The 19,647-nt window shown below is 43.6% G+C and overlaps 1 protein-coding gene across 4 annotated transcripts in view; it reads right to left on the reverse strand.

Moving 5' to 3' along the window:
• Positions 1-16,920, reverse strand: part of SMIM14 (small integral membrane protein 14) — an 80,355-nt gene extending 63,435 nt beyond the window's left edge. Inside the window, exon 1 of one of the 4 annotated variants that reach the window (XM_015138214.3) lies at positions 16,794-16,920. Coding sequence is in view for 1 of the 4 variants with exons in the window: in XM_015138213.3 (XP_014993699.1) it covers positions 16,530-16,563 (34 nt within the window). In the remaining 3 variants the exon portion in view is untranslated. Of the gene's footprint in view, positions 1-5,112; positions 5,243-16,529 lie in introns of those variants that run through there. The other 3 variants (XM_015138213.3, XM_078003240.1, XM_078003241.1) reach the window with 3 other exon arrangements.
• Between the last annotated feature and the right edge of the window lie 2,727 nt (positions 16,921-19,647).

A 19,647-nucleotide genomic window follows, 5' to 3' on the forward strand; every position in this document is an offset into this window, starting at 1 on the left:
CTCATTATGCTTCTCAGGCTAGTCTTGAACTCCCAGGCTCAAGTGATCTTCCTGCCTCAGCCTCAAGCGATCTTCCTGCCTCAGCCTCCCGAAGTGCTGGGATTACAGGAATGAGCCACCACATTCAGCCTCATTTTCTTTCTTGATAATATGAAGGAATGATCACAACATAATGTTAAAAGCATATTAAAAATGGCATAAAAATAAACATAGCAAATGCATGTTTTAATTTATTTTTATTAATTTATTTTTTGAGACAGAGTCTCCCTTTTTTGCCCAGGCTTGAGTCCAGTGGCACATCTCGGCTCACCGCAACCTCTGCCTCCTGGGTTCAAGTGATTCTCCTGCCTCAGTCTCCTGAGTAACTGGGATTACAGGTGTGTGCCACCACACCCAGCTAATTTTTTTTTCATTTTTAGTAGAGACAGGGTTTCACCATTTTGGCCAGGCTGGTCTTGAACTCCTGACCTCAAGTGATCCGCCCGCCCCGGCCTCCCAAAGTGCTGGGATTACAGGCATGAGTCATTGTTCCTGGCCTGCAAATGCACATGTTTTTAAAGGCATAGGAACACACATACAAATGAAAAGGCTGAAAGAAAACATAACACTTTAACATCTGTTATCTCTGGGTGGCAGGGTTTAACTTTTCACTTTGTACAATTTTCAAATATCATATAATGGTTACATATTGACTTTTATAATCAGGAAAAAAATTTTTGGATGCAGCAGCTAAATCCAGGGAATGTCACTCAGTTTCTTCAACAAATAAATGGCAATAAATAAATAAATCTTAAGAGATGGCAGGGGAATGGTTACAGATTAAAACTAAATTAAGAGATACCAATCCTGATTCAAACCAACCTAGTAAAAGGACATTTATGAACTATCAGGAACTTTGAACACTGTTGAAATGACATTGTTACATAAGTACAATGTCAATGATCACATCCAAAAAGAGTCCTTATCTCTTAGGGATCTCACTAAGTATTTTCAGTTAAAGTGATACAATGCCTGGGGTCTAGTTTAAAATAAACCTGCCAAGAGGGGAGAGGTATGGATGAAACAAAACCACCATGAGTTTAACTGTTGAAGGCAAGTGATGGGTCCACAGAGATTCATTACACCATTCTACCTTTTAGTGCTAAAAATTTCAAATTATTAATACATAGAAGTTTTTTTAACGATACATTTTTATAGAAAAACAATTATCTCCCCCCCTTCTCCCCCACTCCATGCAAGCAGAGCTCTTCCTGAGAAGGGGGGGAACAACACTGGCTAATTCAAGGCCAGAATATGAAAACTCTCTTTATTGTGATTTTAAAGAACGTGATTTATGATAAAGTTACTTTTCACATAGCCAGCCAAATCTTCACAGTGATGAAGAACAATATCACAAGTCTTTCCATGTTAAAAATAGGCCAGGTGCAGTGGCTCACACCTGTAATCCCAGCACTTTGGGAGGCCGAGAAAGGCAGATCACCTGAGGCCAAGAGTTCAAGACCAGCCTGGCGAACACGGTGAAACTCCATCTCTACTAAAAATACAAAAAAAAAAAAAATTAGCTGGGCGTGGTGGCACACGCCTGCAGTCTCTGCTACTTGGGAGGTTGAGGCAGGAGAATCACTTGAACCCAGGGGCAGAGGTTGCAGTGAGCGGAGATTGCGCCACTGTACTCCAGCCTGGGTGACAGAGCAAGACTCCATCTGAAAAAATGAAAAAATAAAAATAAAAACCCTCAGCAAGAAGAAAATGTAATAAATGCAATGCAATCTGATGTGCTAAAAGAGAAGAAAAAAAAAGAAGAAAATGTACAGTAACAATTTAGAAGGTATGCAATTATTCATAACCATTGCCTGCTCAGTAAAAAAGAAAAAAAAGGTTTAAAAAAATAGAATGTGGCCGGGCGCGGTGGCTCAAGCCTGTAATCCCAGCACTTTGGGAGGCCGAGACAGGCGGATCACTAGGTCAGGAGATCGAGACCATCCTGGCTAACAGGGTGAAACCCCATCTCTACTAAAAAATACAAAAAGCTAGCCGGGCGACGTGGCGGGCGCCTGTAGTCCCAGGTACTCGGGAGGCTGAGGCAGGAGAATGGCGTAAACCCGGGAGGCGGAGCTTGCAGTGAGCTGAGATCCGGCCACTGCACTCCAGCCCGGGGACAGAGCGAGACTCTGTCTCAAAAAAAAAAAAAAAAAATAGAATGTATGCAATTAGTTTTTATATAACAGAAAATAGAGATACTGGTCAATGAAATGGGAGGCCAGAGGAAGCATTCTATGCATTTTTATCTTAAAAAGCATCAATAAGTAGTTGGGATGACTTTTATCAGATTACTCAAAGTCTCAGTATAATGAGATGTTCAAACATACTCATACACAATACTTTTTACAAAATATTCAAAGCTGATTATTCTTTTAACACAAATGGCTCTCAAATATTGCCACACCTAGTTTATGTTCTAATGTAGCTTTACTACTTTCACATCTTAATAAGAGCCCTTCTGATAAAAATCAAAGCAGGAAAATTTTGTTTTTAAAATGAGGAACACAGCCCCAGCTAAGGTAGTAATTTCACCAAGATCACACATCTAGTATATGACAGATCTTATACAGGAAGTCACATTGTAAATTCCTGACCAGGACTCATTCACCATCTGCCAGATATGACCAATCATGCTAGTTATGTTTGTTTCACCCTTACAAAGACAACTTTAGGGCAGTACAGAAATTAGATAACTACCAATTAACTTCATATTAGTTCATCCGGGTGCAGTGGCTCATGCCTATCATTCCAGCACTTTGGGAGGGCAAGGGAGGCGGATCACCTGAAGTAAGGAGTTCAAGACGAGTCTGGCCAATATGGTGAAATCCCATCTCTACTAAAAACACAAAAATTAGCTGGGCATGGTGGCGCGCCCCTGTAATCCCAGCTACTTGAGAGGCTGAAGCAGAAGAATCGCTTGAACCCAGGAGGCAGAGGTTGTAGTGAGCTGAGATCACACCATTGCAATTGTACTCCAGCCTGGGCAACAGAGCAAGACTCCATCTCAAAAAAAAAACCAAAACTTCCTATTAGTTCTTAGCAATAAAATACTTTTCTCTTAAACTACATTTGCATCTGTAATGGTAAGTAGGCAAGAAAAGGATGCGGACTTGGCTGGGCATGGTGGCTCACGCCTATAATCCTAGCACTTTGGAAGGCCAAGGAGGGCAAAAAAAAGACTGGTGTAGTGGCGCGTGCCTGTAATGCCACCTACTCGGGAGGCTAAGACAGGAGAATTGCTTGAACCTGAGAGGCGGAGGTTGCAGTGAGCTGAGATCACGCCATTGCACTCCAGCCTGGGCAACAGGGCGAGACTCTGTCTCAAAAAAAAAGGATGCAGACTCAAGTTCAAATTGGTCAATTACTGTTTGCTAAAAATTATTCTAAAGCTATACTTGGGAGAAGTTAAAGACATACAAAATTTAAATGATGAAATAAACCCCATTATATGCCCTTAATATCACAATTCTCTGTGATCAAAACTCACTCAGGATTAAAATTCCCTGAAACTCATCATTACAAATTTTTGTTTTTCTTTTTTGAGACGGAGTCTTGCTCTGTTGCCCAGGCTGGAGTGCAGTGGCACAATCTCGACTCACTGCAATGTCTACCTCCCGGGTTTGAATGATTCTCTGCCTCAGTCTCTCGAGTAGTTGGCACTACAGGTGCGCACCACCACACCCGCCTAATTTTTGTTTTTTTTAGTAGAGATGGTGTTTCACCATGTTGGCCAGGCTGGTCTCGAACTCCTGACCTCAGGTGATCAGCCTCCCAAAGTGCTGGGATGGCAGGCATGAGCCACTGCACCCAGCCCATCCCTGAAATTCTTATACAATATTTTTACAAGAAAGCAAAAGCTTAAAGACACCCTTTTCAGAGGGCATACTATTCAAAAGGAAGAAACTAGAGCAGGCGAGAAGGGACAACAGAAGTTTATTTTCCACAGAGTACAACAGGAATATATAGAATAAACTAGGTCAGCATGGCCAGAGGCCTGTGCAAGATATCACTGTATAGATCAAGTATAGATTAGTACAGGAGTCCCCAAACCCCAGGCCATGGACTGGTGCTTGTCTGTGGCCTGTTAGGAACCTGGCAGCACAGCAGGAGGTGAGGTGCGGGCCAGTGAGCATTACCACCTGAGCTCTGCCTCCTATCAGATCGGCGGTGGCGTTAGATTTTCACTGGAGCGACTGCACACGAAGGATCTAGGCTGCACGCTCCTTATGAGAATCTAATGTCTGATGATCTGAGGTAGAACAGATTCATCCCAAAACCATCCTCCCCCCTCCCCCCACCCCCGCCCTGGCCCACTGTCTGTGAAAAAACTGTCTTCTATGAAAATGGTCCCTGGTGCAAAAAAGGTTGGGGACCACTGGATGACAGTATACCAACTCTTCATTTATTTATATTCAACAAACCACAACTTCAAAAGTGGCACTATAACAACTTTGGAGATACAGCAGTTCTCACCCACTCAATTAAAGAGGAAAGGACTGAGGCTCTGAAAGCTTCAGTAATTTGCCCAAAGTCACACAGCACAGGAGGTGGGATTCAAACGCCCTGTCTTCTCTCACTTCTCCTTTCTTGAAAAGGATGTATCTAACAAGCTCTCAGGGGACTAAGTAACCAGCAAGAGAGTTCAGAGGAGGATACAGAAGAAACAAAGGTAGCTTTTACCATCAAGAGCTTGCAATCAAGTTAACTGTTAATTTAAATAATAATTGCCTACCAATATATAATTAACAACTAAATAAAAGTTACAAATTACCTTTGTGATCACTACTCCAGAGAATGCTCAAAACTCAAGAAAAGGAGAACACTCTTCCCCTTAACCCTCTATTCCATCGCTACTATGCTTAACTCTTCAAGGTCAGAGAGAATTTCCTCATCTTAATGTTTCCATTTCTATGCAACACATGATTCTGTTCAAGATTCACCCCCCAGGGTGCCACCATTTTTCTAGAAATTCTCATTAAATGTGACCCTATTTTCTCAGGTGCCTTAGTCTATTGGGCTGCTTAAACAAAATAACACAGACTGGGTAGGTTACAAACAACAGAAATTTACTTCTCACGGTTCTAGAGGCTAAGAAGTCCAAGATCAAGGCACTGGTAGATTCAGAGTCTGCTGAGGACCCACTCTCTGGTTGGTAGATGGTGCCTTCTCACTGTGTCTTACTATGGTGGAAGAGGGCGAGCAGCTCTCTGAGCCCTCTTTTATAAGGGCACTACTCCTCATCATGAGGGCTCCACCCTCATGACTTAATCACTACCCAAAGGCCCACCTCCTCCTAATACTATCACACTGGGGGTCAGGATTTCAAATATGAATTGTGGGGAACGCAAGCATTCAGACCAAAGGACTGTCTCAAACATTACCCTCTCTTTCCTTGGTGACCTTTTTTTCTTTACCTATATCTGACTCCTATTCTAGAATCACTTTAGACTACACTTGCCAAAACATCATGGGATAGCAGAAAGAACATCCTTAGACAAAGAACTTAAGGCAGTACTGAGAAATATTAATAGATAAATCACTTAGCCTCGTTGTGACTTCAGTTTATCCATAAAACAGAAGTGATAATTGAAACTATTCATTTTAAACACTTGTGCAAAGATCAAGTGAGAATTTGTAACAGTACTTAATAAACTGAAAAAGTTTTAAAACTTGGGGTCAGTTGAAGACCAAAGTATCTTTAACCCTTAGCCAAAGTTCTCTGTATAGTGCTCTGGAGTGTGTATGTTTCACTGGGGCCAAAGCTATCACTCATCTGCATAAAAGGGAAAGAGAAGAAAGAGGTCTTCTATTCTTAATCTTGGTCTCTCACCTACTAATTTCCTGTCCTTTCCTGGCTGCAGTTTACTCTTATACAATCCTAAGAATTCTCTCTGCCTGGTCAAGGTCTAGGGTTAAAACTGATCATAAATAGTCGAACAAAGGAAAGCTTTTCAATTAAATCATCTTTGTTTGTATTCAATATTATAACCATAAGTTTCATAATTTGAAAACGTTTTCTAAAATTTCCACCCCAGAGGGCACATGTCATCAGGACCTCCTGTGTCACGCAGAGAAAATTTTTAAATCCTAAAAAAAAAAGCCAGGCATGGGGACTCACACCTGTAATCCCAGCAGTTTGGGGGGCCGAGGCGGGTGGATCACAAGGTCAGGAGTTCAAGAGACCAGCATGCCAATGTGGTAAAATGCTGTCTCAACTAAAAATATAAAAATTAGCCGGGTGTGGTGGCGCGCGCCTGTATTCCCAGCTACTCAGGAGGCTGAGGCAGGAGAATTGCTTGAACCCGGGAGGCAAAGGATGAAGTGAGCCAACACCACGCCATTGCACTCCAGCCTGGGCAACAGAGTGAGACTCCATCACAAAAAAAAAAAAAAAAAAATTATACCCAAGAATATTTACTAGTCATATTCTAAATTTTAACATTGTAAACTCAGGAAAATATGGCCGAGTGCCGTGGCTCATGCCTGTAATCCCAGCACTTTAAAGGAGGCTGAGATGGGCAGATCACAAGGTCAGGAAATCAAGACCAGCCTGGCCAACATGGTGAAACCCCGTCTCTACTAAAAATACAAAAAAAAAATTAGCGGGGCATAGTGGCGCACGCCGGTAGTACCAGCAATTCGGGAGGCTGAGGCAGGAGAATCGCTTGAACCCGGGAGGCGGAGGTTGAAGAGAGCCGAGATCGCACTACTGCACTTCAGCCTGGGTGACAGGGTGAGACTCCATCTCAAAAAACAAACAAACAAACAAACAAATACTCAGGAAAATGTTTTTCTTTCTTTCTTAGAGCAGGAGTCTCCCTCTGTCGCCCAGGCTGGAGTGCAGCAGCACATTCTCAGCTCACTGCAACCTCCACCTCCTGGGTCCAAGTGATTCTCCCAAGTATCTGGGATTACAGGTGCCTATCATCACACCCAGCTAGTTTTTGTATGTTTAGTAGAGACAGAGTTTTGCCATGTTGGGCAGGCGGGTCTTGAATTCCTTACCTCAGATGATCCACCTGCCTCAACCTCTCAAAGTGCTGGGATTACAGGCGTGAGCCACTGTGCCCAGCTAGGAAAATTTTTTCATAAATCAGAAACAGAAAAATTTCAGGCCAGGCCTTGTAATCCAAGCACTTTAGGAGGCCAAGCTGGGTGGATCACCTGAAGTCAGGAGTTCGAGACCAGCCTGGGCAACATGGTGGAAACCTATCTCTACTAAAAATACAAAAATTAGCTGGGCGTGGTGGTGCACATCTGTAATCCCAGTTACTTGGGAGGCTGAGGCAGAAGAATTGCTTGAACCCAGTAAGCAGAGGTCGCAGCAAGCCAAGATCACGCCACTGCACTCCAGCCTGGGTGACAGAGCAAGACTCTGTCTCTTTAAAAAAAAAAAATCCATATTATGTTGATCCCATATAATAGTGGATACAAGTTACTTATAAATGATTTTTTTGTTTTTTGTTTTTTTTTTTTTTGAGACAGGGTCTCTATTGCCCAGGCTATAGTGCAGTGGCGTAATCATGGCTCATTGCATCCTTGACCTCCTAAGCTCAAGGCATCTTCCCACCTCAGTCCCCCAAGTAGCTAGGACTACAGGCGTGTGCCACCACAATGGCCCCACTTATAAATGTTAAGAAAGCAGTAGGTTTTTGTTTTGAGATAGGGTCTCTGTTGCCTAGGCTGGAGTGCAGTGGTGTGATCACAGCTCCCTGCAGCCTCAACCTCCCCAGCTCAAGCAATCCTCCCACCTCAGGCTCCGGAGTAGCTGAGACCACAGGTGCGTGCCATCACACTCACACAATTTTTTTACTTTTTTGTAGAGACAGGGTCTCGATGTGTTGCCCAGATAGGTCTTGAACTCCTGGGCTCAAGTGATCTCCCCACCTCAGCTTTCTATATTGCTGGGATTGTAGGCACGAGCCACCATGCCTGGCCAGAAAGCAGTTTTTAACAGCTGGATTACAAAATACTAGTGTGTTCTAAACTTGAGAGGTATATTACAAGCAATGGTACTAGTTTGTTAATGATGCATGTTATCTAAATAAATTACAACAGAATCAAGACTTTTCCTTAATATTTCATTCACATGCTTGTCTATATGATTTCTCTGAGCAGAAAGAAGCAGAGTGCTGAGGGCAGTGACTCACACCTGTAAAACCAATACTCTGAGGGGCTGAGGTAGAATGGCTTGAGCCTAGGAGTTTGAGACTAGCCTGCCAAGGTGGTGAGACCGTCTCTATGAAAAACTTTAAAAATTAGCCAGGCATGCTGGCATGTGCCTTGTTATGTAGTAGTCCCAGCTACTCAGAAGGCTGAGAAGGATCACTTGAGCCTAGGAGTTCAAGACTACCGTGAGCTATGATCACACCATTGCACTCCAGCCTGTGTGACAGAGACCCCATTTCTAACTAAAATAAAAATGAAAGAAGCAGAGTATGGCTACTGCTCTCCAAACTATGTAACGCACAGCCTCCTTCTTCCATATCATAGCTGAGATGACATGTGCACAAAGACGTGCATAAACATCATTAGTCATATTGGGAAAAATGCTTAGAACTACCATGATAAAGAAAGCAATTATTGGGCCAGGCATGGTGGCTCACGCCTGTAATCCCAACACTTTGGGAGGCCAAGGCAGGCGAATCACCTGAGGCCAGGAGTTCAAGACCAGCCTGGCCAACATGGTGAAACACTCTCTCTACTAAAAATACAAAAATTAGCTGGGCATAGTGGCGAGTGCCTGCAGTCCCAGCTACTTGGGAGGCTGAGGCAGGAGAATCACTTAAACCCAGGAGGTGGAGGTTGCAGTGAGCCAAGACTATGCCCTGTGCCATTGCACTCCAGCATGGGCAACAAGAGCGAAACCCTGTCAAAAAAAAAAAAGACAGAGAGAGACAGAAAGAAAGAGAGAGAGAGAGAGAGAGAGAGACAGAGAGAGAGAGAGAGAGAGAAAGAAAAGCAATTGTTAACAAATAAAATGAATAAACAGATTTTAAAAGTCTGTTCAAAATTTCAAGCAAGTCAGTTTCTTCTACATTACCTTTCCTAAGAGTAACAAAGCAGCAAAATATGTATTGTATAAAAAGCAAACTTGTTTTTGCCAGGGCATGGTAGCTGTAATCCCAGGACTTTGGGAGGCTGAGGTGGGCAGATCACTTGAGGTCAGGAGTTTGACACCAGCCTGGCCAACAGAGTGAAGCCCCGTCTCTACTAAAAACACAAAAATTAGCTGGGCATGATGGCAGGTGCCTATAATCCAACTACTCGGGAAGCTGAGGCACAAGAATCGCTTGAACCTGGGAAGTGGAGGTTGCAGTGAGCTGAGATCGTGCTGCTGCACGCCAGCCTGGGTGACAGAGTGAGACTCCATCTCAAACAAACAAAAAAAAAGAGTAAACTTGTTTATAAAAACTATATTGTAGTCGGGCGTAGTGGCTCACACCTGTAATCCCAGCACTTTGGGAGGAAAAGGCGGGCGGATCACAAGGTCAGGAGATCGAGACCATCCTGGCTAACACGGTGAAACCCCATCTCTACTAAAAATACAAAAAAATTAGCTGGGCATGGTTGCGGGTGCCTGTAGTCTCAGCTACTCAGGAAGCTGAGGCAAGAGAATGGCATGAACCTGGGAGGCGGAGCTTGCAGGGAGCCGAGATCCTGCCACTGCACTCCAGCCTGGGCCACGGAGGGAGACTCCATGTCAAAACAAACAAGCAAGCAAACAAAGAAAAAAACTATGTTGCAAGATAAAACATGATAGCAGCCAGAACATTGACCTCTAAGTCTGGTGCATATACCAGGAAGATGCTTACTGCATCCGTAATTCGATTTGAAACACCTTTATTCACTATTAAATTTTGAAAGCTCTGCACTTGTAATACTTGTCAATGAGTGCAGTCAAGCATAAACCAGCTTTATTCTGCCATTCTGTATTTTTACAAAGCTGAGACACATCTGTGCTTTGGCCTAAATTTAAAAAAAAAAAAAGGAAATGAAAATTCAATATGAAAATAAGCAATAAGAAGGTAACTTTCTCCAAAACAAAAGAACAGAAGTCTTAAATGTTATCAAAAACATATATAAGTCCTACTATACACCTAAAAATTGGTTTAGAAAAATATACTTTCCCAGAGAGTTAATTTTTAAAAAATAAAATATACATTTATAATTTAAAATTTAAATACCAAAAGTTAAAAAAAAAATGGAAAAAAGGAGGTACTTTCCTCTCCTCAGAGACAGCTTCTATTAAAAACCTTCATGTCGGCCGGGCGCAGTGGCTCATGCTTATAATCCCAGCACTTTGGGAGGCCGAGGTGGGCAGATCACATGGTCAAGAGATCAAGACCATCCTGGTCAACATGGCGAAACCCTGTCTCTACTAAAAATACAAAAATTAACTGGGCGTAGTGGCACGTGCCTGTAATCCCAGCTACTTGGGAGGCTGAGGCAGGAGAATCACTTGAATGCGGGAGGCGGAGGTCACAATGAGCTGAGATCGGGCCACTGTACTCCAGCCTGGCGAAAGAGCGAGACTCCGTCTCAAAAAAAAAAAAAAAAAACCTTCATGTCTGACCGGCATGATGGTTCATGCCTGTAACCCAGCACTTTGGGAGGCCGAGCCAGGTGGACTGCATGAGCTCAGGAGTTTGAGAACACCCTGGGCAACATGGCAAAACCCCAACTCTACAAAAAATACAAAAATTAGCCAAGCGTGGTCCCAGCTACTAGTGAGGCTGAGGTGGGAGGGTAGCTTGAACCTGGGAGGTAGAGGTTGCAATGAGCCGAGATCGCCCCACTGCACTTCAACCTGAGTGATAGAGTGAGACTCCCGTCTCACAAAAAAAAAAAAAAAAAAAGAAAGAAAAGAAAAAAAGACAAATCTTTATGTCTCAGGAAGATTTTAGAATTCAAAAAATACCAAAAACAAACAAATAAATAAAAATGTTTAAAAACTTCATGTAACATTTTCTAAGCATATGCAAGTATATATATATGCTGTATATACTTGTTGAATTATGATTAAAATCATTTAAGAAGTCTCAGCCGGGAGCAGTGGCTCACACCTGTAATCCCAGCACTTTGGGAGGCTAAGGCGGGTGGATCACCTAAGTTCAAGAGCAGCCTGGCCAACATGGTGAAACTCTGTCTCTACTAAATATACAAAAATTAGCCAGGCATCGTGGCGCATGGCTATAATCCCAGCTACTCAGGAGGCTGAGGCAGGAGAATTGCTTGAATCTGGAAGGCAGAGGTTGCAGTGAGCTGAGATCACTCCACTGCACTCCAGCCTGGGCAACAAAGTAAGACTGTGTCTCAAAAAAAAAAAAAAATTATGAAGTCTTTAATATACCTTCTATTTGTAATTAGACTGGCTGCTGTAATTATTCAGTTTTTAGGTTAATTATTTAAAGCCATGGTTCACCATAATATTATTTATAATTGTGGAAAACTGGAAACTACATTCATGCCCAATATTAAAGGAAAACTTCAAGTAAATCTGTTTATTTAAAATATCTTTGGATGCAGTGGTTCACGCCTGTAATCCCAGCACTTTGGGAAGTCAAGGCAGAAGGATCATTTGAGCCTAGGAATTCCATACCAACCTGAGCCTGTCTCCACAAAAAACAAACAAACAAAAATTAGTGTGGTAGTATGCGCCTGTGGTCCTACCTACTCAGGAAGCTGAGGCGGGAGAATCGCATAAGCCCAGAAGGTTGAGGCTACAGTGAGCCATGGTCGCGCCACTCAATTCAATAGTAAAACACAAATCAAAGGAGCAAATGTAGGAAGAACTCTGATGATTTGATCAACACAAAGTAATAGGTTTTGTGTGTGGGGAATGAGCAGGTAATACACAAGTAAGAAGAAAATGCTCCAAAATTACTTGAAGCCTGGTGGGCTCTCAGCACTCAATACAACAATGCAAGACCTAGGAGTCTTTGCAGAATGTTTTTTGTTTCTTTATTTTTTTGAGACGGAGTCTTGCTCTGTCACAAGGCTGGAGTGCAGTGGTGCAATGGCTCACTGCAACCTTCGCCTTGTGAGTTCAAGTGATTCTCCTGCCTCAGCCTCCCGAGTAGCTGGGATTACAGGCATACATGACCACGCCCAGCTAATTTTTGTATTTTTAGTAGAGAAGGGGTTTCACCATGTTGGCCAGGATGATCTCAATCTCTTGACCTCGTGATCCACCCGCCTCGGCCTCCCAAAGTGCTGGGATTACAGGCATGAGCCACCGCACCATGCCACAGAATGTGTTTTAAGGTCATCTCCTGTTTGTGCAACTTCAGGCAAAAAGACCAACAAAACAATGGACTTCATTAAGGACAGGACTGGAAAAGGAACAGAAAACACTACCATGTCCTGAACAAAAACACGGCCTCTCTTAATGTACTGAACACAATTCTAAACTCTGTAGTTCTGAAGCAGTAGGGTACAGTGATTAAAAAGACTTGGGTTTCAAATTCAAGTTTCCGCCATTTACTGTGTCTCATTGTCTTCATTTGTATGATACCTACATATCTGAGTTGCTTTGCAGTTATATGAAAACATGTAATAGTAATTTTTAGCATAACGTTTGACATATAGCGCAGAGTTCCAAAAAAATGGTAGCTATCATTACTACTATAAAGAATCAATCTTCCAAAGAAAAGCCACTAAAACATTGAGAGATTCTCAAAGTTTGATATGCATTAAAATCACCTGATTTATTGAAAATACAGATTTTAAAGACCCATTTCTCCCAGAAATTAATTCCACAGGTCTAAAGTAGAATATAAGTGTACTCTGACCCAAACACCAAAGAGAATAAGGCACTGCCCTATAAAAAGAGGCTGAAAATTAGGGTTTTTTCATGGGGAAAAAAACAAAACAAAAAAACAAAAAAACGGCCTACGATAGACAGTATGTTCAAGAGGAATACAGACATTTCACTAAGTTCATTTATTCAACCAACATTCACTGAGTACCTACTGTGCAGTGAAAAGGACAGACAAGGTCTCATATTCACAGAGCTTAATTTCCAGGGTAGGAGACAGAACATTTTTTTAAAATTCCATATATTGATAAATGCTGTGAAGAAAATAAAATACAAGGGAGAGATTGGTCAGTCTCCTTGAAGAGGCAACATCCGACCTAACACCTGATAACACAATGGTATCAACCACAGCAAGATCTGGGAGAAGAGTACTGAAGCCCCAGGGTGCAGCAAATGCAGACGCCCTGCAGCAAGAACCAGCTTGGCAACTTCCAGGGACAAAAATGCAAGTGGGATTGATACACAGGAAGAAACTCACGTGGCCAGGCTCCAGGGTACTGAACTAAGTAGAAGGAAACAAGGTAAGGTAAGAGAGGAAGGCAGTGCCGAAACTTGTAGCGCCTGGCAAGCTTTGGTAGAGTTTAGATTTTATTTTGAATATGGATGGAAAACTTTCAACAAGGGGGTGTCAAGGTAATTTACATTTTAAAGGATCTCTTAGGCTAGTAAGGGAAATGCACAATAAAAAGCCAAAGTGGAAGCAGGGAGACCAGGAGTTCCCGCAATAGATCAGGTAAGAGACGAAGATAACCCGGCAAAGCTGATGGCAGTAGGGATGGGAAGAAGTGGACAAATCTAGAATACATATTGAACACTATAAGCCAAATCAAAGAAAAAGAAACTAGGTTGTATAATGAGTAGTAAACATCTAGGACTGCTCATCCAAGCACTGCAAAATGAAAATAGAGATTTACAGATTTCAGGTAAGTTTATGAGGCTCAAACTCAAAATAAGTTATTAGCAGATTTAGGATAGTTCATGGCATGTACTTATCCTTTGAAGTTGAGATGAAGAGGACATTTCCTTCCATAGCAGGCTCTTTTGGTGCCAACTGGTAACTCAATGTATATTAAGTGTGATGTGGGCCAGGCGAAGTGGCTCACACCTGTAATCCCAACACTGTGGGAGGCCAAGGTGGGCAGATCATTTGAGGTCAGGAATTTGACACCAGCCTGGCCAACATGGTAAAACCCCGTCTCTACTAAAAATACAAAAATTAGTCGGGCGTGATGGTGTGCACCTGTAGTCCCAGCTACTCAGGAGGCTGAGGTTGGAGAATTGCTTGAACCCGGGAGGCAGAGGTTGCAGTGAGCTGAGATCCACCACTGCACTCCAGCCTGTACAATAGAGCAAGACTCCATCTCCCCCCCCCCCACAAAAAAAGTGTGATGTGTAAAGTTAAAATCTTCCAGGACCTTACTGCCTGGATCCTGAACATCTGATCAGCATTTGGAACAGGGTATAACTACGGAATAGAACTAAATCTTTACCCAAATCAAACCACTGAGTTAGCAAAAACTACTTAAACTTTCATATTATCCTCAGGCTGTGCTTTCTTTCCCAAGAGCCAAACAAGTGAGGCCTTACTTTGCCACACAATGCATATTAATTTCTTAAATCGTGCATTATCATAGAGATTTGTCAGGAAACCTTTTAAAACCATGCTTTTAATAATTATGGTTTGCCAAACATAGAAGTCCTCCATTATCCACAAGGGATACACTCAGAGAAACCCCAGTGGGCTGGACCTGGTGGCTCAGCATGCCTGTAATCCTGGCATTTTGGGAGGCTGAGGCCGGAAGATCACTTGAGATCAGGAGTTTGAGACCAGCCTGGACAACACAGTGAGATCTCGTCTCTATTAAATTTTAAAATTAAAAAATTATAAAACAACCCCCTCGTGGATGCCTAAAGCCCATATAGTGAACCCTATATATGGACTGTTTTTTTCCTATACACATCTATGATAAAATTTATAAATTAGGCACAGTAAGAGATTGACAACAGTTAATAATAAAATAGAACAGTTATAACAATATACTATAATAAAAGTAATGTGAATGTGGTCTCTGAAAATATTATTGTATTTTCGAACTGTGGTTGACCACAGAAACTGAAACTCGGGAAACCCCTAAAAGTGAAACCACGGATAAGCGGGCACTACTGTACAGTGAATACTCCCTAAAATTTAAGGTCCGAAGTCCATGTCTGAAAACTTTAAATTATTACTCAAAAAAGAAGTATTAGAATGTGAAAAAGCAGGTTACGTACTGAAAAGCATATGTGGTATGATACCACATTTGTATAAAATATATAAATGCAAAAAAGTAGTTTAGAAGGGTATAAACTAACATTTTGGTGATCTTTGGGTGGCAAGATTATTGATTTTTTTTCCCATCTGCTTTTATCAACATTTTCTCTATTACACAAAGTATTTCGTATAACCAAAAATATTAGTTATAGGCTAGCATAAAAGGTAAAAAGCTGAAAAAGAACTTCAAGAAATTTTTCCTTCTTCTAAATCAGAAGGATTCCAACTGCAGTAGTAAGAAAAAAAGATCTCAATGGCAAACACTGAAGAAAAGACTGGTTAAGAGGTTCATGTTATACCACAAGGACATACCCTTCAAGGAAATAATCTAAACTCGTAACTCTTACTGGTTTGATAAGGAGCAATTAACTATCACGTACTGTTGTTCTTTCTTGCTGTTAACCACACAAACACCTCAATTAATGAGTTCTCGGGGGCGGGGGTGAAGCGGTGTTCTTTTTAAAATCCATGTTGGAAAAAAGAGGAAAAAAAAGTTAGGACAAAAAGGTTTGGTTTTCTGGTCGCAGTGCTGTGGAGGGCCGCGGAGAGCGGCAAGTTCGGAGCAGGCTACACTAAAGGAATCTGCGCGGCCAGCCACCCTAAATGGAAGGGAATGCAAAGCCTCCTGCAACCTCCACAGCGCCGGGCGGCGAGAATGCCTCCTAAGCGTCGCAAGACTCCAACACCTGGAAGGTCTTACGCTTTCCAAGTTATGTGTACAGCTGCTAACTGTTTCTGACAATAACACACAAGAACTGGAAGGACTCTTCTGCAAATGTAGCTATTACGTGTGTGAAGCTCAACCAACTCTCTCGATGCAAAAGTAAGACATTCTAATAAGGCCACAGCCTCGGTTTTGCCAACTGGGGTAACTGAAAACATCCTACCGACTCTCTACAGCTAACAAACCGTCTCTGCTAAAATCCTGGCACATATAAACAGCCACTTTGGTGAAGTCTGCCTTTAAACAGCAACACGGGACTTCGGGTACAGCTGGTAACCAGTTTATCACACACTATTAGTTCCAATAAAAGGTGCTGCTACCTCTTCACTGTCAGCCTTGGTTCCACCTACTGAACAAACAGAAAAAGGGGATCCTTTAAATTCGCGACACAATAGGAGCTAAAAAGCTCTCGCTTTCAGGGTGGCAGCTTTCTTGTCTCACTTATCACAACAAAGGATGCATCCTAGTGACTTCACCGTACCCAGAAAGGGCTGAGGGAGACGGTAAACAAGATAGTGTGGATTTCGGGATTTGTGAGTTTTTCCTTCCAGCTACGACTCTCTTTTTACTCCATTATACGTCTCCACCCGTGTCGACAATCTGATCCTAAAAATAAAACCATCCGTGGCTACCTTGCCCTTTCCTGCCAAGCACCGACTCTGACATCCTGCAGAGAAAGCCCAATTGCAGACTCTGCGGGGGGCGCGGGCTCGGCAGCAGCGGAGCTTCTCCCAGTGCAGAATCGCCAGCCCGGCCGGGGAATCGCTAAGCCCGAGAAACAGCCCTGTTCTGCCGCAGCCGCCGCAGTCCCCGAGAGCCTGGGGAGCCCCCAGGAAAAACTGGGGCGAGGGAAGGGTGAGCCAGCAAACGCTGGTGGGAGAGGGGGAGACACTCACCCGCCCAGACAACAACCGATGGGGCGGGGAGGATGGGGGCCGGGACCGAGGCTCGGCAGAAAGACCGCCTGGAGCTTCCAGAAGGCTGCGGCTGCTCCGGACGCTGCTGCCGCTGCCGCTCCTGGCTGCCGGCTTCCTCCCCCTCCTCTGTTTTGATTCGAGTGACCACGTCACTCTTAGCCACAAGACCCGGATCTGATGGCTCCCGCGGGCGGCAGTGCAACAGATGGCAGCGCCTGGAGACTCCAGCGGCCCCGCCTGCCGAGCATGCGCACGCCCAGCGCCTGCCTTGTGCGTCTCGGGAAGCCCGGCGGGAGCCTGCGGCTTCAGACGCCTACGACACGCTGTGCGTGGGGGCGCGGAGCGCGGGGGATGTAGTTCCGGTTGGGAGGGGTGTGGCTGAGGACTGTGAAGCAATCGGGGCGAGGCCGGTTGTGTGTTGAACTCTTCCGCGTAGCCTGTTTCGTCGGCGGCGGACAGTGTTTTCTAATGTGTCTCCCTTTGCCCGAGCTAAAGGTTTTCCTCGACGGAGTCTTTAGAATACCGTGGTAGATGTAGACGTGGTTACAGATTGATGTTTGTTGAGGCAGTCTACCCCTGTAGAGTGCTTTTGGTTACTCAGGCGCGGATGGAAATTGGAGATGGGGATTACAAAAATACATCAAATGTGGCAGTTATTGGTTTCCTTTACCCTAACATGTTTGCACCGGAAACGACCAAAATTAAGTTCAACAGGAATATTAGTAAAGGAAATATGTAGTCGGGCTTGGTGGCTCATGCCTGTAATCCCAGCACTTCGGGAGGCCGAGGAGGGCGGATCACTTGAGGTCAGGAGTCCGAGACCAGCCTGGCTAACATGGTGAAAACCCATCTCTACTAAAAACACAAAAATTAACCAGGCGTGGTGGTGCCCGCTTGTTGTCCCAGCTACTCGGGGTGCTGAGGTGGAAGAATCGCTTAAACCCGGGAGGCGGAGGTTGCAGTGAGCCGAGATCGCGCGCGCCACTGCACTCCAGCCTGGGTGATAGTGAGACTGTCTCAAACTGCATAATTAAAGATATGTGACCAAAGATGACTTGCTAGTCAGGAGATAGTAGGGAAGTAGGAGGGAATGCTGTGGCTAGGCAGCCAGCCGGCCCAAGTCTTCGTTGGTTTGGTTGTAGAGCTGGAATAAGGGTGCTGTTTCTACCCAATTTTCTTTTTAGAGCAAGTTGGTGCTTCCTACTCTCCCATTCTAGCCTCTGAGTCTCCCCGCTAAATTTTGGGGACCCTGGAAATTAACCAATTTGGCAAAATGCAGAACTATATTGTTTTCTTAGGTCCTTCAGTTGGCAAACTTTAATTAAAATGGGACAAGTGACGAAGTAAAAGTGAGTCCCAAACAAAGATTTCACAAATGTGCCTCTTTGCCAGTCTTGACGGAGAGGTGAAAGCTGCAAGCTTTCTTAACTCAGATTTGATGACTTTTTCACCTACCCAGACTTCCACCTCAGCTGTTTGGTTAATTACCCCTCAACAAGCTGAATCACCTTCCCCAAATTAGTATAATTTACAAGAGATTTTTACTTAAAGTGGATCTTGAACACAGGTAAAGGTTTCTAGAAAATTAGAGGTTTCTGGTAAAACTTGAAGTGTTTCCCAGTTAACTAACTACAAAGTAGGTATAAAGAATAAAGATTTGGGTCCTTAATCTGCAATCTTGAACTCTGCTTACTCAAATTCAGAGTTTGAGATGGAATCTGGTGCCCTAATGAGCTGACACTGTACCAAAGGGTCTTTAATTTGTGGAACTCCAAACAAAATCTGTTATGCTGGAGTGCACCCATGTCCACGTATGTGTTTGAGAACACAGCTGTGTTTAAGAGAACAGTATGGTACAAAGTAGAATTGTACTGGTTGTTGCAACATTCTCAGTACTTGCTTTTTTTTTTTTTTTTTTTTTTGAGATGGCATCTTGCTCTGTTGCCCAGGCTGGAATGCAGTGGTGTGATCATAGCTCACAACAGTCTCAAACTCCTGGGCTCAGAGTGATCCTCCCATCTTAGCCTCCTGAGTAGCTAAGACTACAGACACATGCCACCACACTGAGCTTTTTTTTTTTTAATTTGTTATAGAGATAGGGTCTTGCTGTATTGTTTAGGCTGGTCTTGAACTCCTGGTCTCAAGTGATCCTCCTGTTTCAGCCTCCCAAAGTGTTGGGATTACAGGCATGGGTCACTGTGCACACCCAGTACTAGCTTTATAAAGTAAATTACAGGAAAACCAAGATGTTAGGATTAGCCTGGCGGGGTGCTGTATGCCTGTAGTCCCAACTACTCAGGAGGCAGAGACATGAGAACTGCTTGAACCCTAGAGTTAGAGGCTTTGATTAGCCACTGCACTCCACCCTGGGCAACATAGCAATACCTTGTCTCAGGAAAAAAAAAAAAAAGATTTTGGGATCCTTGGTAGTCAGCCTCTAAGATGACCCCTAATGATTGTCACTTCTGGTGGTCTGCATCAGCCCTTTGAATCAGGACTGCTGTGTTTTACCAATAGAATACAGCTGAATGTGTGTGACTTCTGAGGCTGGGTCACAAAGGCACTGATTGCAGTTTTCCCTCTCATTCTCTTTGATTGCTTGCTCTGGGGGAAGGCAGTCTCCACACCACTCTGCTCGAATAGCTCTATTAACAGGCCTATGTGGAGAGGAGAAAAAGCCTCCACTAACAGCCAGCACCAACTTGCCAGCCATGTGAGTGAACTAACTTGATTGATCCTTCAGCCCTAATCAAGCATTCAGATGACTGCATCCCTGCCCAACATTTGATTGCAAGTTCATGAGAGCTAGAAGAGGCTGGCTCTTACCCACAGA

This window comes from Macaca mulatta, chromosome 5 (genome assembly GCF_049350105.2).
Source record: "Macaca mulatta isolate MMU2019108-1 chromosome 5, T2T-MMU8v2.0, whole genome shotgun sequence".
NCBI classification, from domain to species: Eukaryota; Metazoa; Chordata; class Mammalia; order Primates; family Cercopithecidae; genus Macaca; species Macaca mulatta.